Below are 27,485 nucleotides of genomic sequence, written 5' to 3' on the forward strand. Positions count from 1 at the left end.
TCCCGGCCGGGCAGCGCCGCCATGGCGCTGGAAGTGGAGCCGTCCGCGGCTCCCCTCAGCTCCTTCCTGAGGGACTTCCCGGCGCCGCTGGGCCCGGGGGAGCCGCTGCCGTGGAGCTCCGCGGGGACCGGCGCCCTGAGCAGGGCCGAGGTGCCGGGCGCGCTGGCCGAGCGGGCGAGGAGCCTCCTGGGCAGCAGGTGAGGGGACGGTGGGGCGGGCGGGGGCTCCGGCCGGGCTGTCCCGGGGGCGCCGCCGGCGGCCGCTGTGAGGGAGCGGGGCCGGCCCGGCACCGAGGCCGCAGCAGGTGCAGGCGCGGGAGGTGCTTCCTCCTGACGCGGGGCCCGCCAGGGGCGGGGGAGAGCCCTCAGCGTCTCCAGGGAATTTTAGGTTTGGATATTTATTAATTTATTATTATTTCCCTTTCTGAATTACTTTTGGTGACTGTTAATAGCACGCTCCTATTGAAGCCATAGGCCTTCGGCCCTGTGCCTTCATAGGATTGTTTGTGTGTTCTTTTCAAAGCTATTGCTCTCCCGCTCCCTGTGCGGAGTCAGTTACCGCGATGGGGCCGTTCCGGTGCTGGGGTGGCAGCAGTGAGAGCTCGGGTCCCTCAGGGCACCCCTGTGGGTCAGCTGGAGCCCTGCGAGGGAGGCTGGCCCTGAGGTGCCTCGCTGGGCTGCCAGGGGTAAGGGGCGAGCCAGCTCCAGGGTGTTCAGCTCCCCAGCCCTCCTGAGTGGGACGTCCTCGTGTGGGTTTCTTAAGCTGATGTTTACTTAAAAGTTCAGGAGCGCAGTCACACCACTGCTGGAACACGCAGCTGCTCATCAGCGATGCTTCTGTCATCCCCTGACTGCATCCTAATAACCCTCATCCTGAATAGTTTAGACTTCCTCTTTAATGCTGCTAAGAATTTGGGTATGACTTACTTCTTTTGGCAAGTTAGTGCTTCCTCAAGAACGGGTTATCTCCCACCAGTTCCACTCTCTTAATGCACTTTGGCAGTAGGGCCTGTGCGCTCCAGCTGTTACGAAGTTCCTACCGCAATCTGCTTCACTAATCTGAACAGCGATCGTGAATGGTCCGAAAGAGCGTGAGTGGTGATCAGTGCTGTGGAGAGGCTGGTTCTGATCTGGTATGTGCTGAATGTTATCTAGTTACTAGAGGAATTTGATAGATAGTAAACATGGTTTGAATTAATTGCCTTTTAAACTATCATCCACTGAGTTTATGAACACCAAATAGATTTTTGTTGTTAAAAGTGTATAGGTGATTTTTAGATATTTAAAATGCCCTGGAAATTTGTCTTAAAAATCAAGTTACTCCTGCATGTTACAGAGGTTATTATGGACATAATATCACTCACTTAAATGGTATGCCTAAATCTGAAGATGAAAAATGCATACCAAAGAAATACAATTTCTTAGTCTGTAGTTTAAAAAGGCCCGGATAAGCATTGCATTTTTTAGTTGTGCTTTGACTAAATTGCTCTTGAACAAAACACAGCTGTGTTTTGTTCCACAGTGAGATTGCAAATTCATCACGTGCATTGAATCTTTGAACTCTGTGGAGCAAGAGAGGTTCTGGGTGAATGCTTTAAAGAACAAGGTAATGCCAATCTTGAGCAAATACTTATCACATGGCACCCACTCTGCCACGTGGGCCAGGCTGGTGCTCTCTGCAGTTGATTTAGAGAGGAAGGTATGAGGCTTTAGAGTTATGGGATGTGTTACTCAAACTGCAGTGCTTTAAAATCAGTATTTCTGAGCTGCATGTCTGCTGACATTCTGTTGTTGTCTATTGGGCACAGTAACAAGTGGAAGCAGAAGAGGAATGCTGGTTTTGCAATGCTTTCACCTCACCTGTCACTCCTGGTGTTTACACAGAGAGGAGCCTGCCAGTGTCAGAAGCTTCATTTTTCACATACCTGCCCTGCAGCCAGTTCTGGCTCCACAGCCTCTCTTGTGGAGCTGCCCAATTCCTCAGCAATTAAAAAAAAAAAAAAAAAGAAAAAAAGGAAGGGAAAGAGAGCTAAAGAGAGTAAAGCAGAATTGAAGTGCAGCAGTCTACTTACTAATTCTTGTTTTTACAAAATGTTTGTGAAAAACAGAAGTAGATAAGAAAAGTGTTTTTGTGAATCCTCATGGCTGGCTGCAGGCAGCTCTGTGTTTGGGTGCAATGTAGTGTACCTGAAGTGTCAAATGTAGGGATCCCTACAGAATTATAGCTCAGGTTTGGACTCCTAAGACAAAGAGAAACCTCATTTTGCAGTTGCAAAAGGGCTGCATTTTCCTGTTGGGTAGGCTCAGTTCTTGCATGTGTGGAAAAAGACTGATACAGCCCAAGGCCAAGACAGGAGTCTTGTGTTTTGAAATTGCAGGCCTTCTCCTTATAATACCTGTAATTAGGAACTAAAACTGAAGTCTCTGATTGTGTGAGAAATTGCCAACATTACATTTTTTTCCCATGTTTGCTGCTGTGGATCAATTCAAAATACAGCTTTGAAGGCTAAATAAACTTTTCTGTTGATGTGAATCCTCAGTAAAATAGATGGGGGAGTAGTAAGGAAATAAGAGAAAGAAGGCTGTTAAAGATTTTAAGAAATGGAAAAATAAGGGTGAGGACTGACATTAGAAGACATTTAAATGTTTGTATAAAAGTTGAAGATGTAGAAGGGGGCCGGATCAGTGGCTGTGCAGGAGGTCTCTGTAGCTGGGACCCTGCAGGCTGTCATGGCAGCATCCCAAACACATGGAGGGCAGCTCGGTGAAAAACACACACCCTCAAATATCTGCATATGTTTAACACTCTGAACTGAAGGGGTTACTGGGTGTACCTTGCTGACTTCTGGTGTTGTTGTTTGATCTGTTTCCTGAGTGTGAGATTTCTCTAACATTCCAGCATCACAGAGTGTATTTTACATGGTGATTAGTACTGCTGAAGGGTTTCTGTGTAGATCAAAGTGTTATTGGGAAGCAAGTTTGACACTCAGTCCTGCTGTTCTGCTTTTCCTTTCTGTGTTGTCAGGTACTCCATTCTCACCTGCACAGGTGTTTGGGTCGTGCCCAGAAGGGCCCAAGCCAATCAAGGTCCATGGCCAATAGAGGCCCAGCAGTATCCTTAGATCCCAAGACAACATATGGCGATGTTTAGCTCGTTCTTCCAGTGGCTTGGAGGCACAAACCTTTGTGCCTTTGCAGTGTGAAGTGTTGTTCCTCCACTACTGATCAGGATTTCTGTTGAGAAGAGATTGGGCCAAGAAGCAGCTTTGGTTGGGTCCAACATGGAGTTTCTGAATGCTGGTGCTTCTCCAAAGCTGCACACATCTTTTTACATGGAAGCTGCTGGGTATGTCAGGCTAATCCCTGAATGGCCTAATCTAAAATGAATTATTTTAACAAATTTCTGCAAATGCAGCTACCTTAGCAAACCACCAGCTAAAACAGCAAACCATTTTGCTCTCTGGCATGCCTTGTCCCTAAGTTACTAATCTGATAAAGTTTTGCAGATATTCTACTTTGAATAGTTCATTTAAATCAATGGAACTGCCTGCTGCTAAATGCAGCTAAACACATGCATAACATTTTGAAGAATCAGAGCAGGCTTAAGTAATCTTGTTTTGCAGAAGTTCAATTAACATACACTTTTGGGAAATAGCTGTGTTGTGATAGTCTATGAAAATAGGTGAATGTGAATGATGTGACCATTAGTTACTTCCCAGACTTTAGAAATTAACCTGAAAAATTCCTGACTTTCACTGCAACAGAACATGAGATGAAGTCAGACTCCCAAATATAGAAATTTCATCTTCCCCTTGATAGGAGCTGAAACTTGTATGGGCATCCTGTGACATATCCAATAACAATGTGAAATTGCTGCAGCCTTCCTGTTGGAGGAGATTTACCACAATAACAGTTGAGAGACTTGGGCTTCCTGTTCTGCCCCCTCCCCAGCGATCTGCTGTTGCCTCAGCATCCTGTTTTGTGTCTTTGTGCTTTATTCTGTGCTCACACCAAGGTGTGGCCCTGGGATCTTTATTTCCAGTATTCCCTTCTTTTAGAGTAGTTAATTCAGCAATTCTGATATTTTGAGGTCTAGTGTGATTTAGGTATGCGGAGGGGGAAAAGAAAATCTTATCTTGCTTCTGACTTCCCAATCTCTTCTTAAAACTCTATTCAGTCTCTTCCTTTGTGAAAACTACTTTCTACTGTGACCTCTGCTTTTAATAAATTCCCTAAAACCTACTTCCTTATTCCTAATTTGAACAATTTGTTGTAATGCTCTGGTACTTCTTGCTTAGGAGCATGTTTGCATATTTTGCTCTCTTAACCTGTGTGAAACACACTTTCTGTTGTTGTTTGAGGATAAATACTCAATTTTGAAACAACATGTTTAGGGTTTAATTGGAAAGTGGCTTTTGTGGAATTAAGCCTCTCCTGTTCTGCTGTGGGGTTTTTCTTCCTGCTGAGAATAAAATGGAAGTAGCAGGTGACTCTTCACTGCACATTTTGTATAAAAACTGTTCAGTAATGACTGAAGGGCCTGAACAGATGGATTCTGCATTCTAAAGCTGCTGCTTCTGGTAGTTTCATAAGAAAAGCTGGGGAAAAACTGCTCCATGTAACCATAAGAGATGGAAATTCTGTGTGTGGCATTGTTTATGTATTTGTCTTGATGCCCTCTTGTTCATCTCCTTCAATGACCTGATTTCATTAGCACAAGGAACAACTTCCTGTGCATTGTAGAATGTCAGATGTTCTCTCCTTAATGGATATTATTTGTACTTTTCTGGCTACCATCACCCTGGGAACTCTAGGTACTGCTCTAATAAATGCTAATGCTTAAAGCTGCTTGAGTGGAAACATTCTGTAGTTGATTATAAGAATAAAAAGCAAAAGGGAAATAAAAGCAGCAGACTGGGGAGAAAATACTGAATACAAGCAGCTTTTGTTTATGAGGAAACTTGTGACCCGCTATTATTTTGGCAGTGTGAGAGGATCTTTCACTTGCTGGAGAACTGCTGGCATTTGCAGATCTGCACTAAACCCGCTGCTGATAGAGCTGCAACATGCTGGAAACACACCCTGAGCCTGCAGTGCCCGAGCTGAGCTCTGTGGGATCTTCTGTTCCAGGGCCCATGAGCAGATAAGGGCTCCTCTTCCCTCAGATGTAAGGCAGCTGCAGCTGACTTGTGCTGGAGCTTGTGCTTTCAGATATAACACTTCTTTATCCCCAACATGTGTGTGTGCACAGTCTGAAAGGAAAAGAGGATCACACACTGGTGCTCTGGCCTGCAGTAGCACTGCTGCCTTGTTACCATGACTTTGGTAATAATGTCTAGAAACAAAATTAATCACTTAAAAAAAATAATCTGAAATATAAGTGATCGATACTTGGCCAAGACAGTTGGTAATCTCTTGTGCTTTATTTTATACAAACAGATTTCCTGACAGCACTGTGGGAGAATGTGTGCGTTTGGAGTGGGGGGAATGTGAATTCTTTTGCTTGCAAAATAGGGGCATAAAAATGCAGAAGGCTTTGTGGAAACATGGAGTGTTTGGCATATTCTAGAGAGGCTGTGTACCACCCTCCAAGGTGACACAGAGCTCGTTTCTCTGCTCCCAGTGCTGAGGAGTATCTTTTTGGGGTCTGCCATCTGCTGCACAACTCTGAGTGCCCAAAGCCACTGTAAGCTGGGCACGGAGCACTGCAGGAGGTCTGTCAGCTGTTTTCAGGCCTTCACAAAAAGTGTAGCTGTAGCTGAGGCTCTGGCCAGGGTGTGGTGGCCTGAGCTTTGATGCTCTGGATGCTTCCCTGTTACCCAAAAAAATCTTTACTAGAGACTTCTGAATGTACCTCTTAAACTGGAGGGGAAGAGGTGGGAACATCTTTGAACTGGTGACTTGTTTGCAACACTTGCTACAAGTGTCTTGGGGGATTAATGACCCAAATAAAAAGAATGAGTGAGAAGTTATCTTACTGTGTTTCTGCTTCCTAAATGAATGTGTATATATTTTGGTGTTTTTCTTTCTGAAGACTGGTACTAAAAGGGTCAGTATCACTCTGATGATTGACCTGACATACGTGATTACCCTGTGGCTGTGGTGATGTGACAGCTGGTCTTTTGAAATCAAAAAAAAAAAAAAAATAGACAACTAAATTGTATTGCAGAAGAGAAACAAGGTGAACAAGAGAAGTAAGTCCTGTTCTGTAATTTATGCCAAATCTAAAGTATGCAAAGCATCATAATTGCATTCTACTTCTGTGTGTAACTTTATTTTGGCCCGGAGGTATGTGTATCAACAGGAGCTTTGCACAGCTCCATTCACCAGTACTGTGTGTGTCCAGCAGTCCAGAATCTTTCAAGGAGGAGGGTGGCATATAAATTTAAGTGTCATCTTTATTAGCATAAGTATTGCTTTACTCTTTAACTTACCTCTTTTATCTGTACTCAGGTTTTTGAAATAAGTCTTGTGTTTTGCTGTGAGTAGCTGGAGGAGACAAGCTCCCTGCTCCAGCCACTGTTGATCTGACTTCAGCTGCTGGTGAAGCTACGATGCCTCGTCTGCACTGTTACAACATGCTTTAGGTCTTTTAAAATATTTTTTATTGTGGTCAGAACACACCCTTTGTGTTAGCAAAGAAATAGCCTGCAGCAAAGAAATCCAAGGTCTGTTTACTACCAGCCTGTGTGTGCTGAGGCTGAGTGTTTAGTGTTGTGTCAGAAAAATGGGGCTAACGTGTTTCTTCTAAGATTCCCCTAAAGTAGCATCCTGTGCATGTAACACACCCCAGCAGCTTTCCTCTTCTTCCCAATACAGTTGGTTTTCCACTCAGGAAACAGCTACAGTGTTCCTTCTGATTCATGGAGATTAAATCATGGGTCAGCTCATCACCAGGGTGTCTTGGGCTTCTTTGGAAGGAAGGTTTTAACAATAAGTGACATTCTTCTTTGCTTACAGGAAAGGTTTGAAGTCTGCAGTGGTAATTGCACTGGGTTACTTTTGCACTGGTTGCCATAGGTACTGTGCCTGTTTCCAGATACTCTCCAGCCAAGTGAGACCTTGTAGCTCTCAACTAAAGCAGCATTTTTAATGACACATTTTGTTAACTCTTAAATTCTCTGATTTAGAAGGTGAACTTAGACCTGGTAAATGTTGAACCTGAATGGAAGATGCCATTCCTTGGAGCTCCATTCACTTGAGCTCAAGTGAAAACCAGTCTTGTCAATGTGGTAATGCTGTGATGAAGATTTAATAAAGTAATCATAAATATGTTCTGTTCAGAGCAGAGTTTGAACTAAATAGGTTTGGTAATTTTTAGACTTCTATCTTTATTCAGTCTATCAGAATCAATTATTTGATGTTGTTGCTGTCTGCATAACAAAATCCCAATAAACAATCACTTTCTTAACAGATTTGCTGAACTGTGGAGTGGGAGAAGATACATAGGAAGCAAAGCTGAATGAAGCATATCAGTACTAAGGAATCACAAAATTTCCTTTTTAGGAACTGGGTGGCAACTGGAAAAAGTTGAAGGATGTGACATAATTTGTAATTTTTCTCTTTGTTATAGGCATCCTGTAAGCAGAGGTTTATACATGACTTGTGCATTATATATAGTACTTAGTAGATTTCCTTTTGTTTAAGCTGCCTTTTATGGGCCCAATTGAGCAATTCTCGACTCTGGAAAGCAGAAATGTACAAAATTTAAAATCAAAGTATTAAGCCCTCTTCTGATGTTGAGCTGTGAACCCAGGCTAGATATTTTTTCCTCCAGTATAGCAGAGAAATTCTGAAGGTGTCTGAAGCTGTGGCTCTCACTGTGCAGCTAAATGCATTGCTATTTTCTTAATGTTTCTTGTCTCTATTCTTAGAGCTGAAATGTGCTTTGACTAAAGCTTCTGACTTTCAGCAGCGTCAACAACACATCTGACATTGTTTGTGGGGCTTATATTTTCATAATTCTTTCTTTTTCTCTTACATGAACAACAACAGGAAGAAGGATTTTGGAGGGCAGGGGTGCCATTTCTGTTTTGGATGTATTTCTTGCCTGACCTCTTAAAAGATTGTCTGTCAGTGTCAGAGCCATTATAAGCAGGCATTGTTACTTTAAATGAGCTAGGAAAGGAACAGACTCCCCTAAACATATCAGCCTTAAAAAAGAAATAAAAAGCCACATTCTGTTTTCCCTTGATGTGACATGACTGCAGCTAGCACTGAAAGGGCTGCAAACACGTTGCCATCTATTTGAAGTACCGAAATAACTCATTAAATTGGGCCGTCACTGCCACAGAATGCGTGGCATAAAGCAGGCCTGTGTTGGAGCCTGCTGACTGACACAATGCTTTCTGTTTCTGCCACAGGAGGTACTCATACATGGCTGTGAGGATGTGACAAGGCCCCTCTTTCAGGAGCACAATGGCAAAATGCATTTCAGCTTGTTGTCACTGGGATCTAAAACCCCGCGGCCTTCCCCTCCCTGCCCTTCTGTGCACACAAACCACTCATTGCTGAGCAACACCACACACCAAATGCTTCCACCATTTCATACTCCCCAGCAAACCAGTTCCATGCAGAACTTTCTAAATGTTTCCTGGGAAAACAAAGTCTTGTCCTTGACTTGCACCTTAATGTGGTATTTGCTTTGCTTGGGTAATTCAACACCTTGTGGGAATCAAATGTTCCATGAACAATGGATAAAGTGGCTTTTTATGGATGTTGATGCTTATTCTTCATAGTGCTCATAGAAAATGGCTGGAATGTGTTTTCTATGTATAGTGTAGTTGTTAGTGCTTGCCATGAGACTGCAGTGAATTTAGGAGTTATTTTATAGTAGCCTCCTTTTGGAGTTGGATGGGACTTACTTGTTTACAGATTCAAAAACATTATAGCAAGTGTGTGCATTTATAAATCATGTGGTTTGAATGAAGCATTGAGTGAGCAGGAGATGGTGAGCATACTGTGTAGCATTATTGTGTTCTAGATGCCTACCTAAAAGCTTTGTCTAAATAACAAGTCTTGGAGCCTCTTCTCATCCTAGTCTTGTGTCAACTCTTTGCCTGGGTGGTTTCTTTGGAAAACTTCCAGTCAGAATAAACTGAATTATAAGGGCTGTAGGTTAGCATTAAGCATGACTTTTCTTGTGAAGGGAAGGAGAGTTCCAAGTAACTTTTTTAGAGATTTGCATCTACCACAATGCTGAGATCTTGGTGCTGTCTGTGGTGAGATAGTTGACTGCAAGCAAGAAATGCTGTGTAGTGAGTAGAAACAAAATGTGTGTTCAGAGGCTGGAATTGAAGGTAGCAGTTCCCATCTGATAGCTCAAGAGAAAGAGGTACCATCTGTGACTGGAGTGTGAGGCAACAGTTTGAAAATATGATTCATACACTTCTTTCTCTTTACATTCTTGAGAAAGCAGTTGTCTAACTGAGGATCTTACTAAAGATTAGTGTGAATAAATATTGAACACATGGTTTGCTCTACTAGTTTACTAATGAAGTTTGTATTATTGTGTGTAATGGTTTCAAAGTCTGAGGTCACCAGCCATACACTGCGAGGTTGTAGCTCAGTTTAAACTAATGGAGTCTATTTTGCTTTCCCTTCCTTTTCTTACCAGCAGAGATGTTTCACCACTTCTTGCAGCATCATTGATCCATGCTGCAGTTGATGAAGTTCTCCAAAAAGACTTGACTGAATTTAAGCTGCAAAATGTGGAAACAGAGGGAGAAGGAGATGAGGAAAGGTTCACCTGTAAGTATACTTTTCTGTCTGTGGTTTTTCCACAGGCTGTCTTTCAGAAGAGTTTAGTGTTTTGAAATGTTTCCCAGATTTATTTGGTTAGGCTGCCTGGCAAGCAGCAGTGAATGGAACTTCATTTGCTTTTGCTGTGTACCTGTGGGATGAAAGGAAGCTGTGCTGGTTTTGTGGGCAGCATGCAAACAGTGTCTGGAGCCCTGACTGATGCTGTGCATTGGCTTTCTGAAAGGGAAGAGTTTGTCCTTTGCCCTTTGGCAGAATGACCTTATTATTCCCATGCTTTGACATTGCCATCACCACAGTTGTTGTAGAGTCAGACCAACACCTTCTATCCATCCATAATAAACCATCTTGCTTTTGTCTTGGCAACCAGATTCTGGCTCCTCCATATCTTAAATATCCTGAAACTCCAGATCTTTCTTTTGGCAAGTTGCTCGGTAGTTTGTGTCTTTATCAATAGCTTCTTTTCTTCCCACTCTCCCCTGTAAAAGTGAGATACTGAGGGAAGAAGAGCTTTGCATGTCTTCTACCTGATGCCTGCATTTTTTCCTGAGTGAACTTGAGAGAGAACAGACCTTGGTGACTGAGTATTGGGTTTGTGCCTTGTGTAACAGATGGTCCTACTGCATTTATGTACTGAAGTGTTTAACATTAGACTTCACCAAACCTTTAGTCCCAGTGCCAAGAATCTAAACAGAGCAGGATGCAGGCAGAGTAGAAGATAGAAATGGAGATGTCTTAGGCAAACCAGTCTGTTCTGTAAGAGGAAATACTCACCCTTGCATTTTCCTGGGATGGATTGAAAGGCAGTTCAGTGTGCCCCAAACAGAGCAGTGCAGTGGCCAGGATATGAGACTCCCAGAAGCCTCTTTCAGCATTCATGTCCAAGTCTGAAGCAGCAGGAGGGGGAACTCAGTTAATTAAGTCGTGCTGCACTCTGATTATGTCATCCCTTGCCCTAATGCTTGTGGCCTTCACTCACTGCAGCTACCCTGGCCTGGGGCAGCATTCTGCCTTGAGGGGGAGCTGGCAAATATGAATTTGGTGTGACCAGGTCATTGCAGCCTCTACAGGAAAGTCAGAAGCAGCATATTGTAACTCACCTAGGATAATTATGTAGGTTTGCACAAAGCAGTTGGAAACTGTTCTCAGAGCACCCTGCAGTCACTGTGCTGTGGACTCTTCATTGACTCCTGTGTAATTATTTTTGAGGTGAACTATAGCAGTAATATAGGGCATGAACTGCTATACATTTGTGAGCCTAGGACTGTAATCTGTAGTTCTGTGTCTTACGTAAATCTTGGGCCCAGAAACCAAAATGATCCCTATCTGAATAATAAAGAAATAATGTTTAGAAACAAGGAGTAATGAAGAACTTGATAGGACGTGGACGTTTTCTTGACTACAAGCATCTGATGTCTCTGTTACTATATGTTGGGGACATTTGCAGAACATTCAGGCTGCTGTTTTGCTCTGAAGGCCATAAAGATAGGGCTGGAGTCTACTTTTAAGCTAGTGCAGGTGAAGTTGGAAAATCCTTGGATGAATTTTGTGTTGAACTAGTTCACATTCTGTCTCACTATTACTTGTTGACAAGTGCCCCAGAGCCCTCCCTGTTCTGATGGTTGAAACCTTCTTTAATATCCATTTTACATATTCCTGCCTATTTTGTTTCTTTGTTCTTGTCATCATTGCCATTTAGATCAAATCTCTACTGACCATTCATTCCCCTATCAAAAAGGATGGAAATTGGCTCATTGTTCAGGTGCTTGAGCTGCCCAATTTCAGCAAGGAACAGCTACCTTAAAAATGTTCATTTTTCTGCTCCCTTGGATGTACTTGTTTTCCCTTATCTTGTAATTGCTATTGCATCACTTGAACTGTACAACTAGAAGGAAAGCTGTTCCTCATGCTACAGCACAGTATGGCCTCTCTTCCTGCACTGCAGTGATGAATCTGCCAAAAAAGCATTCTTGGAATGAAAGAGAAGTGATTATATAAAAGCAATGGGGGGGGGGGGGAAATGTGTGCACGTGTGAGTGCCACTGTTTGTGGTACTGCAGAAGCATTTCTGCTGTTGAGATACTAAATTCTTTGTCAGATGTCACAAGCTTAATATTTAAACAGCAATATGTGTCTTCTGGTCAGTATTAGTCTAGACATTTAGAAATATGTAAACTAACAGCTGTAGGCAAGGCTGTCAGAGATGCTGTCCTGTTTAGTTATTTTGTGTTTGGGATGATTTAATATCTAAAGGTTTTTATAGCTTGTCCATTAACACCTACATATTAAGCGAATTAAAAGTAATTTTGGTTAGTATGTAGTGGCTGCTCATCAAATATGTGTGTTTAAATTTAGCTTTCAATTCTCCAGGCCCAGAGATGCATCTGAAGCTGGCCAGCTACTGTTGCTGAAGAAAAAAAAAACCAGGAGTTACAAAAAGGAATTCTGAGGAAGCTTTAATGCTAGCAGTGTTAGCAGGAGTCAGGATAAAATAGATACAGGAAAGATAGTTCATGCACTGCAGGTCTTTAGAGTATACAGACAGTAGTGACTGGCAAATTATTTTTGTTCTATAAATGTTCTTTTCTGTGCATTTTGAAGTTAGTTGATTTAGCATTGGGGCAGGTTTCCTATTCAAATAACAAAAATTTAAATGGTTACCTGTTTGGAGGGATACTGTGTTGCAAAGCTAGACACAATGCCAAGCACCAAACCATTCAGTCTGATGAGCGAGTTTGGATTAATTGATCTTTGGGATCTGTCCAGAAAAGGATTTGAGTGTCTGGCTGGAGCTTTTCACACCATGCCCAATGGGTGTTTACAGTTCTGCTCTGTAATGACAAAGCTGGAGAGTAGCGGAAGTGTTCTGTCCCTGCAGCTCCTACAACCATGAGTATTTAAAAAGATAAAGATAACAGCTTAAAATTCTAATCTGTTCAGCTCAACTGTGAGTTGAGCTATTGACCTCAGCAAACATTTTCAGACTTCCTTGTTGTTTCAGTGGAAGTGGTTCAGTAGGACATAACCTGACCCAAAGCCAGGCCAGTGCTTTTTCAGCCCTTGTGTCCAAGACAACAACAATCTCATCTTGAAGGTTTTTCTGCCCACTTGATGATTCCCTTTTATTTTTCAGTATGTACGAACTCCTACCACTTTATCTTACTGATTTTACTTATGTAATAATAATATTTATGTCTAATATAGTATACTGATTTTTCTGGGTCTTTGTTATGATTTTTGTACTGTAATCACCTCCTTGATAAAACCTCTGTTTTCAAAAAGAACTAGCAAGTAAAGAAGCTGCCTTTATACTTAATGTTACACTGTTTTCCATTGCAACTTTCTCTCCACATTATTCTCAGGACCTCATTTTAATTCTTGCAGAGCCTGTAAAGGCAAGGTGCTGGATAGGGAAAGAAACTTGAAGGAAAGACAGGCCAAAAGATGGAGTGGTGTAGGAAGGTGGGCCAGAGCACTCACTGTTTTGCATCTGTGCTGGCAGTGCTGGATGGGGAGTCGCTGCAGCGCTGCTTTTTTAACAAGCTGCGGGACGTGTGCTGCGAGTGGCAGAAGCAGCTGCCGCCGCTGCGGCCCCTGGCGCGTTTCCTGCTCGTGTCCATCCACGCCATCCGCAACGCGCGCCGCAAGATGGAGGATCGCCACGTGCTGCTGCCCGAGTTCAATCAGCTCTTCGGCCTCTCAGTGAGTCTGGACACAACGGGGGGATGGCTGGGCAGCTTTGCAGCATTGCTGTAAGCACAGGGCCCTGGTGGTGGATGATCTGTGAATTTGTTGCCATAAGTTATTTGTCATGTCTTCATTGGAGCAAGGACTTGGTGACTCAGATTGCTGGGGGCCAGCTACTGCCCTGGTAAAGAAGTGATGCAGGGAGGATCTTGTGACTTAGGGATTCATGTCATAAGTTATGATCTAGGAAGATGGGAAGTTCACCTAGTGTTATGTTGCTGGAGTTACAATGTGCTTGTGACTGACACAACTTCTATATGGATTGAGAGCAGCCCTGAGGAGCAGGACTTGGGGGTGTTTGTTGATGAGAAGCTCAATGTGACCCAGTGATGTGTGCCTGCAGCCCAGAAAGCCAAATATGTCCTGGGCTGCATCAAAAGCAGGGAAGGCAGCAGGCTGAAGGAGGGGGACCTGCCCCTCTACCCTGCTCTGGTGAGAGCTCACCTGCAGAGCTGTGCCCAGCTCTGGGACTCACTACACAAAAATCAGAAGGATCTCATGGAGCGAGTCCAGAGGAGGCCACAAAGATACTGAGAGGGCTGGAGCACCTCTGCTGTGGAGACAGTCTGAGAGCTGAGGTGGTTCAGACTGGAGAAGTGAAGGCTCTGGGGATGCCTTATAGCAGCCTCCAGTGCTGAGAGGGGCTACAGGAGAGGGGCTTGTATCAACCTGGTCTAGTAGAAGGTGTCCCTTCCCATGGCAGAGGGGCTGGAATTAGATGGTTTGTAAGGTCCTTCCAACCCAAACCATTCTGTGATCTGGAGAACAGCAGTTGTACAAGTGCAGTTCATGAAACTGCTGCAGGACTATATAAGCAGCAGTCTGCTGCTTCAGTGCCAGGTTATTCTTAAGGACATTAAGTGACTGACAGCAAACAAAGAAAAGTAATTGGCCTGCAAAGTACTCATCCATTTTGTACCTGTATAAATGGACTTAAATTGTCATTTATACAGAAGAAAGCCCAGAATAAAGAATCTTTGCTTGTTGGTAACAGTCTGAGCTATTTTGGTTTTGTCCATGAATGTCTTCCTCTCTCTCTCCCTGCCAAAGGATGATGTTGATCGTGCTTACTTTGCGGTGTTCGATGGCCATGGTGGAGTGGATGCTGCCAATTACTCAGCAACACACTTGCATGTCAACGTTGGGTTACATGAAGAGATTGTTAAGAATCCAGGTGAAGCCTTGAAATGCTCTTTCCAGAAGACAGATGAAATGTTTCTTTTCAGAGCCAAAAGAGAGGTGAGTGGGTAGAGATTAATTCCATTGTTTTTAAATAACACTGAGAACTGTTGGACAATGTGGTATTATCCAGAAAATTCTGACAGTACAGTTAATTTCAATCACTGGCTTCTTTATGAAATTATGCTACGTGTAAAGATTTTGTTTGATCAAATTATTTCTTACTTTGAGGAAAACCAGTGCTTGGGAGTTCAAGATGAGTAATTGAAAAGAATTGCTAAAGTGATTTAAATGATTCTGACATATCAATTATTTGAGAAAATACTGGTGCCTCCTTGTCTAAACCAGGCAGCCTCTAGATGTTCTGCTGTCTTACCTCTTACCTGGAAAAGAGATTTCTTTCTTCCTGATAATATGGTTGTTATCTTACTCTTTCTTGTCCTACTATTAGTGTCAGTGGTGATTGTAAGTGAAAAATGTGTTCTCTGATTTAAATCAGACTCCTCAGTTCATTAAACTTATTGATTAAACTTTGAATTAAGTTGGTCCAATGAACATTCTGTCTTCAAAACCACATTACACTGTTTGAGAACTCTTATTATAGCACTGCTGTGGAAGTACTCATTGTCAATATCTTTATTTCTGTTTATGAGGTATGAAAGAGAGACCAGCATTTCATAAGGTCTGACTCTCACTCATCTTTTCAGGGAATCTAGGACAGTTAGATGTTTTTCCTTTGTTTGCATTCTCATTTAAATACCCAAGGATAAGGAGATCTGTGTGGAGCAAGGTATCTGTAGTTGCTAGGGTGGAGAATGTGAAAGGGATTGTAGAGATGTGTTTGTTTGTGAAGTGTTCATTCTACTGAAATTCAGATCCTTTTGCTTTTCTGCATGTCTCTGTTTTAAACAACAGAGCTCTTAGTCTCCTAGATCAGTTTTGGAATTAATAGCAAGAGAAGGAAGAACATGAGACAAAATTTATCATCTGCATATTAGAAAATACATTTATAAATAGTTTATTTCACATCTCTCTACTATCTTGTACCCTTTTTTCAAGTATCTGAATTAGGATTAGCAGGTCTAATGTGCTGCATTTAGTGTGATCAAAGCTAAGTTTTCAATATTGCCATATATCCCAGTAGGGCTGTTGAATATTCACCTGACACCCCTGATTTCCTTCTGTAGAAGCTGCGGAGTGGCACAACAGGAGTGTCTGCATTGATTGTAGGGAACAAACTGCACATAGCATGGCTGGGGGACTCTCAGGTGATGCTGGTGCAGCAAGGGAAAGCTGTGACATTAATGGAACCTCACAAACCAGAAAGAGAAGTAAGTCTGACTTGTTTTTTCCTCTTAAGTGTGTGATGTCAGATTCTCTCCTGAAACCTTTTGGAGTCAAGCCTTTTTAAGTGATTGGTGCTTTACATAATTATATATCCTGTATGTTAGGATGCATGGAATTAACAATTTCTTATTTTGTGCTCACTCCTGTGTCTTGACAAGATGATCCTTACACCTTATGTGCTTGGAAGTACTAATGAATGGTACTGATAGTCCTGACTTCAGTTCCTGCTTAGACTACTCAGAATTTGCAGTAATTAAAGACTTTCAAGGGCTTTTTGTGTGTGAATTTAAATCTGCCTGTTACAGAATATTTTAGTAATTTGAGATAAATAGCAATTCAAAATATTAGCATGATGCAAATCTTTCATTATATGCAGTACTGTAATTGAAAAGCTAATGCAAATCTATTGGCCTAACTGGCTTAAAGTGTATTGTATTTCCTATCTATTTTTATAGCCAGATATTTTATTCCATGAAATTGGATGGAGACTTTGCAAGTTTAGCTAGCATTGCATAACCCTTTGCCTTCACTGCATGAATATTTGTAACAACCGAGTAGTTAAAGGAATACCAATGCAAAGACAATTGTGACTTAGCTTAGTTATTGTGTATTTCATTCTGAACATTTATATATTCACCCAACTGCTGTATGGAATGGGAAGAAGTGGCAGGAAAATTTACTCATCCATATAAGAAAGCATATGATGATACAGAAACTTGAGAATTCTGCTTTTTTGTGGACAAGCCATAGCAGGGATGGAAAGTAGTGGCTTGTTTCCAGTAATCCTATGTGCCTGTTTCTGTGCTAGATTCTGATATGTGTGTTTGCTATATTCATTGTAGAAATACAGAAGCTGGAGCAGCAAACAAAATGTATTCCACTGTTTTTCAGGATGAGAGAGCAAGGATTGAGACTCTGGGTGGCTGTGTAACCTACATGGACTGCTGGCGGGTTAATGGTACCTTGGCTGTTTCCAGGGCAATTGGTGAGATAAACCATTAAAATCTGTAAACTTTGGATTCAATTTGATTGAAACACAGCACCTGAGACTGTGTTTACTGTAAATGGTGTCTTGTTCAGCATCAAACAAATAGTAAACTACTTACTGTCTTTCCCATAAGGCAAAGACTCACATGGCTTGCAGCTACATCAGCATATTGGTTTTACCATGAGAGTAAAATATTGGTTTATTTTACATACTAGCCATGATAGTCCTATTTTTTCCCTACTACTAAGATCTTGCTTCCTATAAATGCCTAAAGTACTGTAATGTTTTACAGTAGTTTAACAAATATGCAGCATTTAATTTGTAAAAGTGGAGGAAGCAATAAATGTTTGTCTAGCCTTTTTTATGTGCTCAAATGTCTGAATTGTGAGGAGGTTTTGTCCACTTTAATATGAATGTATCTTTCTCCTAACTGTGGATCCTTCTGCTTAGGTCAAATCACTGCATTCTCCTTCAATATCCAGCAATTTAGGGCATTTTAATTGCAGTATTCTCACAATCTTATTAAACAAGCTTACTTTGCTAATTGCTAATTATGGCAGAAAGACAAAAAAACCCTGAGCAATACAGTAGATAAATGTAATGTATGAGTGGGAGCAGTTAGTATGGAATTTGTATAATGCTACTTGGATCAGTAGGAACTCATGTTTGGTAAGTATGTCCATACAAAACTGATAAACTAAACACAATGAGCAGATTGTTAGGACATTGTCATGTATATCTGGATAGCTGAGAAAAATTTTATTTTCATGGCATTCTGAAGGCTGTACAGGAGGCACATCTGCAACATGAATGCCTGACTATCTCCGCACACAAATATATTTCTGAGAGAAAAAACTTAGGAAAAAAATTCCTTTTTTCCCTGCAAAATTAGGGGGGGTTTAAGGAGTTACTTTAATTTTTACTTTCTAAGGGGTTGCTTTTAATTTTTAATTAAAAGTAACTCCTTAGAAACCCACTGGATTTATGTAGGTTCCAAGCATCCGTAAAGAAACAAAAGTCTTTGTGCTTATTCCATGGCTTTTAACTACTCTCATCCTGCATCAGGTACCTCTGGAACAGGATCTGGCCATCCTTGAGGATGGTAAAAGCAATTGATGGGTAAAGAAGTACCTGTTTATATCTGAAGTAATCAAGCCTTTGCTTTGTATGTTTGTCTCAGGTGACATCTGCCAGAAGCCCTATGTCTCTGGTGATGCAGATGGAGATTCCTTTGAGCTGACTGGCTCAGAAGATTACCTACTCCTTGCCTGTGATGGATTCTTTGATGCCATCAAGCCCCATGAGGTTGTAGACTTGGTGCTGGATCATTTGATGCAGACCAAAGGAGTGGGGCTCAAAGCAGCAGAGAGACTGGTGGCTGCTGCCAAGGAGAATGGATCCAGTGACAACATCACTGTGCTGGTGGTCTTCTTGAGGGATCCCCAGGACATCCTGGCAGACTGTGTCAGAGACTCTAAGAGCCCTGGGGTTGATGATGGTGCTCAGGGCTCACCCTTTACCTTCCTCAGCTGTGAGGCAGCAGCCGCACAGTGACAGAATCTGTTTAGTCCAGAAGGTTCAAGTAAGTTCATGTAAGGAACTGCTTTCCAGTGAAGAAGCCTCTAATGCAGAGGGCACAATGTATCAGGAAAAAAGACAAATGAACAAATGTGGAACAGAAAGGCAAGACCCCTTTTACTGAGTTCCCGTTTGTCTTTCCCTTCTCCCTTTTCTCCTCCCTCCCCTCAAAAAACACTGAGCGGACGTGGAGATTTGTACAGCTGTTTCATCTCTGGGAGCAGACACTGAACTGTGTCCCAGGGCTGTTGGTCATAGCCCTCTGTCCTGGAAGGGTAAGAAACCATAGTAGGTATAAGCTAATGGATGAGAATATGCATTTCATGAATTCTGGGTGAAAATTTGAATTAGTGCTTTGAAAGAGCACTGTATGTTGTACTTAACTGTGATGTTACTTTGGAAGGTGGAGGGGAGAAGCTGTCCCCACCACAGAAAAGCTTTTTCCTGTCTGTGTTCTGTAGGAACAGACTTGGGGTGCAGGGACAGGCTGACACCAGTGTGCTGTGTAAGGTGCTTTTGGTTTGTACCAAAGATAGTACAAGAATGATGTGGCCTCTTTATTCAAACAGAAACATTACCATTTGTGTGTAAGGAGAGGAGAAAATAAAACTGGATGCTCCAGAAAAGCAGAACTAGCTAGAAGTATCCCAGGGAAAATGATAGAAAATCAACTGCTTTCTGGGATGCTCTGGTTTATAAACTGGAATCTGATATTTAACTGCACTGAATTATTTCTCCCTAACAAATATGATTATTGGCTATTTGGCAACCTGAAGAGACCCCTCTTGTGGTATTTGAGAGAGAGCTTTACAGTTTGTGCTCAAGCAGGTAAATGTCCTCTTCCTGCCACTATTTTGTGTACTATAACAAAGGATGAATTTATTTTTCTTCTAAGTGTTTATTTGTTAATTTTCTGAACTCTACATTTGAGGAATGTTTTGCAGTGTTACTTTACTTTGTTGTGGTTTTTATTTAAACTGGAATTTTCAAGTGGCTCTGTCTTTATTACCTGGTGTAAAAGAACTGACTACCCTCAAGTGCCTTAAATATTTCACCCAAGGATTTCTGGCTGCCTATCATGGTCTGGGGAGCCAGTTCCTAATTTTTCAAATGTGACTTTTTGTTTTCATTGATGCACTTAAATGTTTCAGTTTGTGAATTATTTTTGTGGTAACTAGGTTTCAAGAAAGCATCTTTCATTGTTGCCAAATCTTGTGGTTTGTAGTAAAAGCTTCACTGCGACTTACTCCCTGCCCTGTGCAGAATGCTCTAGAGGTTTAATCATAAAGTAACAATCTGAGTAATAATTTCATGTAAAAAGTAACTTCTGGCCTTCACAAAAAAATTAGTAGCACAAACAAACTAGAAACAGTTTAGTAACAATTTTTTCCCTCATGGAGGTTAATTTGGTCGTGCTTCATGAACCTTTTGGGTCAGAATAACTTTCTAAGAACTGTGAATCTCAGAGGATGAAAGAAGTGTAATGAATATGTGAGGGTGTTTGCACAACTGCTCCATTCATGACGTGCTAGAGCCTGTGGTTGTGTTTTGTCTTGCCTGGCTAGCAGGACTCAACAAGATCTGAAGGCTCAATGGTAAATTTGTTATTAATTTCAGTGTCTAAACAAGAAGTGCTTTGCATCTGGCAGCAAGATTGTATGCCACATTTAGAAGCACATGTCATTGCAATATGTCAGTCCTATTGGTTAAAATATGGTGAGCATTAATGCTGCTTGGGGAAGAAGCTGAGGTAGAAGAGCTGGATGGCTCAGAGGAAGAACAGAGCAGCATTGTCTGTGTCCCCAGCCTCTGGATCCTTTGCTGATGTGGGATGGTGCACTGACCCCAAAGCTTTTGCTGGAATTACTGAGGATGATCCTCCAGTTTTTAATGTAGGAACTCCTCAGTGACCTCCTCTTCACCACACAGCAGCTCAGACAGCAACTGCCTTCTTTTGGCACAGGAGCTGTTTTGCTGAGAAGGCTGTAAGCAGTTTTCCACCCTACATTTTGGTGTCTTAAAATGTGTAGGGAAGGATTTCCATTCTGGCAGCCTGGTGGGGTGGGCATCAGTGTTTGTAGTGAACCTTTTTCAATTAAGGGAGCCCTTAGGATTGTTCAGTCACCTCCTTGGATTTATCAACTCTCCTCTGTCTTTCTAGCCAGATTTTCAATTCCATGCTAAATCCTGATGACCACTAGTGCCTCTTGGTGTCTTACAAACAGTTCTATTATTAATAGAGTAACAATCATGCAGAATTGATTGCTATCTGAGGGTTATCAGGGGAGGAGGAAATGATTGTATTTATGAAGGAAGGTGTGAAATATTGGTAAGTTCATTATATTGGTTTAGTTTCTGAAATTTGCCAAATTTCCTCAAAGGTGAAAGGGATTGAACAAGCCAAACTCTTTGTAATGGTTATTTTTTTCAACCTTTTCTGGGCAGATTTGCATTACAGAGGAAAGAAAGTCCTAAGTCTTTTGATGGATGCTTGCAGCTATGTGAGAATATAGTTTTTTGTTTCAAATTTGATAATTTCTTTTTTATGGGAGCTAAGTGAAGTGGGCCTTTAGAAAGCTGTCTGTGGCAATCATAAAATCTAATTCTCAAGCAATGCTCTAGGGAAGAAATTCTGCGTTCTTAGAAGCTGTTCCCTTACATTTACATTCATTCTGACTGACATAGTGCTTCATTTCTTTGAGATGTAAATGAATAGGAACAGTCTTTGAGAAGTCAGAGAGATTTCAGCATGGATTAAAAGTATTTCTCTCCTTTTCAGATACTTCTTACTAGCTTTAAAAAGGCTGGTCAGGTCAACAGAAATTGTAATGGGTCAAAAAAGACAGTTTGTATCCCATAGCTAGAATAAGTAATTCCTGATGTGTCATCTACAGGAAAACCCCAAATACAGTTTGGGGGGGAGCTGTAGAAATCAGCTGAAGAATTCAAGACAAATGTTCAATAATTTTCACATTTTACTAGACTCCAAATGAATGTCTGCTGAGTGCATTTTAGCACTCAGTAGAAGAAAAATTGCTCTTTAGAGGAGTCTGAAATTTTAAAACGGAGCACACTTAAATTCTTTTGTTGTTTGGCTGGAAACTGACTTCAGTTCTTCTGCTTAGTGGGTATCCAACGTCTCTTTTGCGTGTGGGTAATTCATGCTTCTACCTTCCCTTCCTTTCCCCATCCTCTCCTTCCAAGCCACACACCTAAGACAGTGAATATTCTGGGTCTGACAGAGACAAGATGAAGGTTTTACAAATAACATTTGTTTGGGGGGTTCATTTTGGCTTTTTTTTTCCTGAGAATACGGATGATAGAAAAGCAGGAAAATTCTTAGAACAGAGAGAGATTAAGTGAAATCCACCCTCTGAGTGATGGAGGAGTGAAAGAGAGAGACAGGAATGCATTTAAGTATTATTAATGCCTATTTTATAAAGGAAGTGGGCTGGAAAATAGAGCTACAAATGTCAGTTCTTTAGAGTGAAATACCAGTGCTTGAAAGAATTAGAAACACACCCATTAAAAAGGCAGAGCTCAGCTGTGCTAACTCTTGTCTTCAAACAGCCAAAGAAGGAATAGCACTAAAGTGTCCAGGGTGACTTTCTGTGACCCCTCAACACCACCATGGCAGCTAATGCTCCTAAATGGATTTTTCCAAACATCCTCCTGTGCTCAGAGGGAGCAGCCAGCCTCTGCAGTTCCTGGTCACTGTGCCATGCTGCTGTGAGTAAACCTGGAGTATGTTCATGAGTGGAGGGGCTGGTGAGCCCTGCAGGATGAGTAATTGGGCACCGAGTGGTTACAGCAATGCTGGCAGCTGAGTAGTGTTAATCACTGTGATGACTTTAATAGCATTTAATAGATACTTCTCTCCATTCAGAGTAAGATGTGATACTGCTCTTTTAAAATGCATTTCCAGTGCCATTAACCTTCTGTCATGAGGAGCCACTAAAATTTCCACTTTCTTGTTGGATATTGGGAAAAGTGCTTCTCTTGTTTTCTGAATTCTGGAGATAACTTGGCTGTCAGCACTGGAAAACCTGTGCTCAGCTGATTGCTTAAATCAGTTATTTGGGGTTGAAGCTTCCCTCCCAGGTGAAAAAAAACCCAAGAAACCAACACCTAAATACTAACCTAAAAAAGGTGTTTCCAAAATAAGTGGCTAAGAACTTTTGTAATTGGTATTTGTAAATGGCCTTGCAAAAAAGGTACCCAGCAAATACCCTTCATCTATAAAGGGCATAGACAGTAAAGTCTAAGTCAATATTGCAGCTCTACTCTTAGTGCAAATTTGACTCTGTTGATTGAACTATTTGTGTTCTTGTGGATGCAGGTACTGGATGTGCAGCACCAGCCATTGTCTGTTTCTAGTCTTACAGTACTGGAGTATCAAGCAAATGCTTAAGGGAGCAGGAGGGGGATGTTAGCCACAACAGAGCAGATTGCAGATGATTCATGTATAATTTAGCTCTGGTTAAGCCTGAATTAAATTTCCCTGCTTAGTTCTATTACTGTCCCTTTTGCAACTGGGCCTGTGTCTTCAGACAAATTCCTACTAGGAAAAAATGGTTCATTCCCCCTTTTTGAGGAGCAAACTCTTCTGATGAACAAAATGCCACCCAGGAAGGATTGGGGAAGGAGAAAAATGAGCTTTCAAATGAATGTGAAACTGCCCAATCTACATGAAGTTATGTACTCTCCCTAAACACAAATTTATAGCAGCTCTGGTTGCATTTGAGTAGTACCAGAGGGGTTTCTGCCAAGCTCATCAAAACCAAGAGGCTGGTCCTCTCTGTGTTGCTAAATCGAGCCACTCAACCAGCCAGCCCTGTGGAGTATTTGTTTTGTAGCATTGACAGCTCTTAAGAGCTAAGCCAGACACTTTCTGCATGTGTTTTGGTTAGATTTTATTTAATTTAAAGTTATTTTTATTTATATAAGTCATGTGAGTTGAAAAATAAACAAATGAGACTTGAAGGAGTGACTGCACTTCTGAACATGTATCTGTCATAGACACTTGTTCAAGTAATGCCTTAAAATGAGCTGGTAGGATCTTGTGACAGATAACCTTATCTCTGCATGGAACAGGAAACCAACATCTTCCAAAGAATCACATAAACCTTTATTTTGGTGAGACCCATCAGACCTGAACACTCTTCTGTGTCCCTGGTTTAATGCATGTTCCACGCTGCACACGCTGCTGCTCATGCACACAAAAATAAACAAGGGACAGCTGTGTTGGCCACATAGAAAATTTAGCAAGATGCAGCTTTTGTTAAGTAGGAGAGGACAAAATCAATAGGAAAAGAAATGTTTTCAAGCTTCTTGGAATGCAAACAATAGAATAAAAAAAAAGCAGCCTAGAAGAGTTGGCAGTGCACTCTCGGCTGAAAACCACTGTTTCAAGCAAATTAATTTGGCTGTGTTGTAATGTCTGTTTTATTTTGATAACAAACTCCTCTCAGTCAGAGTTTTATGTCTTATTATGTGCCTTTTGGTTGAAGAGACAAGATACATCCAGTTCCTTAGAAAGTTAAATATATCTGGTCTTTGTGACATGCTAGATCCTGATTATTGACTTTTCACTCAACTCTTAAGCCTGATTACTAATTTCCAGGAGATATTAATATATCAAATACTGAAATTATTACTGATTAAATGGTTTTGGAGTTCCATGCAAGGGAATGTCATTGGTCCTTCCTGATCAAGTGGATCACTCCTTGAAGTTATTTATCCCTTTCAAGGCCATACATTAGGCAGGTAAAAGGTTTGTTGCTGTGGCAAATGGAGCTGGAATGTGTGACCATGATCCCTGCCAGGAGCTATTTATCCTTTTATCTAAGCAATGATGCTTCTTTTTGGATGTCCAAGGATAAAGAGATAATAGCTAGGAAACCAGGGTGAAACCTTTCTGAAAAAGCATTTGGCTGAATATTGCATGATTAATGCTGCTTTCTTTGTCTGTTTTCCCCACTTTTTTTTTTTTCTTTAGTGTATTTAATAATAGCAAGATTTTTTAAAATTTTGGGTCAAAACTTTATACTGGCAAAAAAAGGCCAGTATAAAGTTTTTAAGTTCCTTTAACTTAATGACTTTAATTACTTTGAACTTCCTCTTCTGCAAGGCAGTTCTGCTCTGTGTCCTTCCTACTTTATTCCCAATTTTCTTTTCCTCTATCTTTTATGTCCTTTTACATTGTCACCCTCTCCCTCCCCAAAATGCTGCTTTTTAGGCTATATAATCTGTTGGCTGTTAAGTCAGTTTAGTTGCCATTTTGTAATTTTCACTTCATTTGTGTCCATAGTGAATTTGGTCCAATTTTTGGAGGCCTGTAACACCAAGAGTGTAAAAACAACCATGTCAGCTAGGAAGATAAGAGACTACAATAACTGTTGCTTTGGCATGGACCAGTATTGGATATGTAAGAAGAAAACTCTGAGATTTGTATTTTACTTCATAGGAATACTTAAGCTTATTTCAGGTAACAATAGCTCTCACCCTGATTACAGGAGTTCAGAAATGTTCTTGTCTGTCTTTCCTTATTCCTGCAGATAGTATGTGTTTTCAACTATTTGCACTGTTGAGAGTGGGGGAAAAGCTTTCTGCCTTCCTTGCCCTTGCGAGCTCTCTGTCCCAGCCCAGCTGAGCAGGGTGGGAGCAGCAGCACAGCCCCAGCTCAGCCACCTCTCAGCCAGTGCCTGCCCCGTACTGTAACGCCCGTGCTTGAGGAGGGGTGAGTGAGACCTCTGTAACTACTCCTGCTGACCTAAAATATATCTTCTTATCAGTATTAAAACAGTACAAGAGCAGAGCTGTTGCTTTAGGCACATTTCTTGCCACTGTGTTGGCTGATGAACATTGAATGGAAGTAAGAGGGCCAGTGACTTTGAAATAGGAGCTGTTAGCCAAGTTTTGTAGAATCATAGTCCTTATTTATTTTATATGCTAATCTGCACTTGTGACCCTGAGCAGAAAAGCTGCAGTACAACAGGTTTTATAAGCTGTGGCTTAACCAGTTATCTAGTCTCTTAAAACTCTTATTTAAGCTGACTGGTTTTATGCACAAGTTGAAAACCTGTTGTCATTGATCATGAAATGCTATGCATATTGTACATTCATTTACATGGATTGTTCTAATAGTGCTTGTGTGTATTATGCTACATAACCATATTTTTTATATATGTATGTATTGCATGAGGTTTAATTGTTGGGAATTTTTTGTACTGTCACATTTGTATTCACACAGTGCCTCATGTACCTATTTGCATATTGCAAGAAGTTGTTTCAAAACAGTGATTGGAAACAGGTGGGGATAAGAACTTGCCACTGTAGGATCTGATGGTTCTGAAGTATTAATAAAGTATAGTGACTCAAAGCACTGTTTGTTTCTTTTCTTAAAGATCTATCTCATTCTAATATTTCAGGTGCCTCATGTTGCAACTTTTTTCATGTAGGTCATGTTGTACATCGTTGAGTGGTTACCCTGTCTCACCATGTTACCTTCCTCCATAGGGCTTTTCTGGGAAAAGAGATCAGTGGCAGCACTAGAAGGAAGCAATCCTTGGGATTACACAGTGTGCTTACTTGAAAAGATGAATGTCACTGAAGCCATTTCCGGACTGTGAACCTCTAATTTGATCTGTTCCTTCTTTTTCCCAGCTGACCACAGTGACAGTGCAGGTTAAGTGGGGTGTACTGCTGGTGTCCTGCAGTAACAGGATAATGATCTAAAAGACCCTGTTGCAGCCAGACATGGTGACAATTTATTTACTTGAATACTTGTTAAAGAAGTGGTCTTTGACCACTGAAGTGGGAGGCTGGAGAGCAAATCCTCAGAGTATGTTAGGGTTAATTTACTACAGAACATAGAGAAAGTTCTAAGAGGAATGGTAACCTGAAATACAAGTAAGGCTTGGGAGCTGAGCTAACCTGTGTGGTTGTTTCTGAAGTGCAGGTGTTCACATCCTCATGAGAGGAAGACAGAAGGAGAGCAGGACACAGATGGGAGACTTGACAAAAGGCAAGCTTTAACAAGGGGTTCTGAGAGATGCAGTCTTTCAGGAAGTTTGTCTAAATGCTTTTGTATTTATCCTAGAGAGAATAAAAGTCTACAAGGACCCAGAATGCTGCATCACAGGGAAGCAGATGAAGTATTCTTGAAATACAAAAATAAGTATAACCATAGTGAATTATCAGGTGTGTTCTGGTCAAGATGTTATGGGCATGCTTGAACCTACTTCAGATCAAACCTCAAGTCTCTTGAAAATATCTTCCATTTTATGGTTCTAAAAGTCTTTTTTTGGTTTGCTTTTATTTTATTCTTTTAACAGGAAGAATTGCCGGGGTGAAACTTCACTTGTAATAATCTCTAAAAAAGCAGCAAATTCCTAGAAAAGTGTGGGCTGGGGATTTGCTTGACTAGGTTTAGCAGCAAATCCAGCCTGTGATTCACTGGGCTCACCAGGGAGCACAAGCAGTGGCTGACTGCTGCTGTTCTTCTGTGGTTTTGTAAAAAGCAGCTGTGGGAATCCATCAGCCAGGTAACTCCACAGTCCAAAGGCAGCTACAGCTGATCTTTGCCAATAACAACACAGAGCTGAACAAGGTCACTACAGTGTCTCATGGGAATCCCTGGTGCTTTCCTTCCCAAAGGCACTGCCTTCCTCTAGGTCAGAGCCCATTCCAGCTGCAGTTGAGAACAGGACTGGACATCACTGTTGTTTCTCCTTGCTGATGCCCAACATTGGCTTTGCAGTCTCCTTTTGAACAGTAGGAGATGAAATCCAGGCATTGCTGATTCTTGGCAGTGCTGTTGTACTCGTGACTGTTTTCCTTCTCATCCAACAGATCCCCACCACCCATGTGTTCAACATGGGGCTCAG

General features: G+C 41.5%; 1 protein-coding gene across 2 annotated transcripts; it reads left to right on the plus strand.

Moving 5' to 3' along the window:
- PPM1F (protein phosphatase, Mg2+/Mn2+ dependent 1F) lies at positions 1–25,978 on the plus strand. Of its 2 annotated transcripts, none has more exons than XM_063173349.1 (7): positions 1–197; positions 9,616–9,749; positions 13,261–13,460; positions 14,556–14,744; positions 15,872–16,015; positions 16,923–17,016; positions 18,200–25,978. In XM_063173349.1, exons 1-7 carry the CDS (start codon positions 22–24, stop codon positions 18,571–18,573), a joined length of 1,311 nt encoding a protein of 436 aa, XP_063029419.1. In that variant the 5' UTR covers positions 1–21; the 3' UTR covers positions 18,574–25,978. The 2 variants fall into 2 exon arrangements, with proteins under 2 accessions (XP_063029419.1, XP_063029420.1); XM_063173350.1 differs by having other exon boundaries at positions 9,619–9,749.
- The last annotated feature ends 1,507 nt before the right edge of the window (positions 25,979–27,485 follow it).

This window comes from Melospiza melodia, chromosome 20 (genome assembly GCF_035770615.1).
Source record: "Melospiza melodia melodia isolate bMelMel2 chromosome 20, bMelMel2.pri, whole genome shotgun sequence".
NCBI lineage: Eukaryota > Metazoa > Chordata > Aves > Passeriformes > Passerellidae > Melospiza > Melospiza melodia.

Bases quoted from the DNA above. Each gene is read 5' to 3' on its own strand.
- PPM1F (XM_063173349.1), top strand. From the start codon at position 22: ATGGCGCTGGAAGTGGAGCCGTCCGCGGCTCCCCTCAGCTCCTTCCTG. The intron at 13,461-14,555 runs GTGAGTCTGGAC...TCCCTGCCAAAG, and splicing joins ATCAGCTCTTCGGCCTCTCA to GATGATGTTGATCGTGCTTA. The intron at 16,016-16,922 runs GTAAGTCTGACT...ACTGTTTTTCAG, and splicing joins CTCACAAACCAGAAAGAGAA to GATGAGAGAGCAAGGATTGA.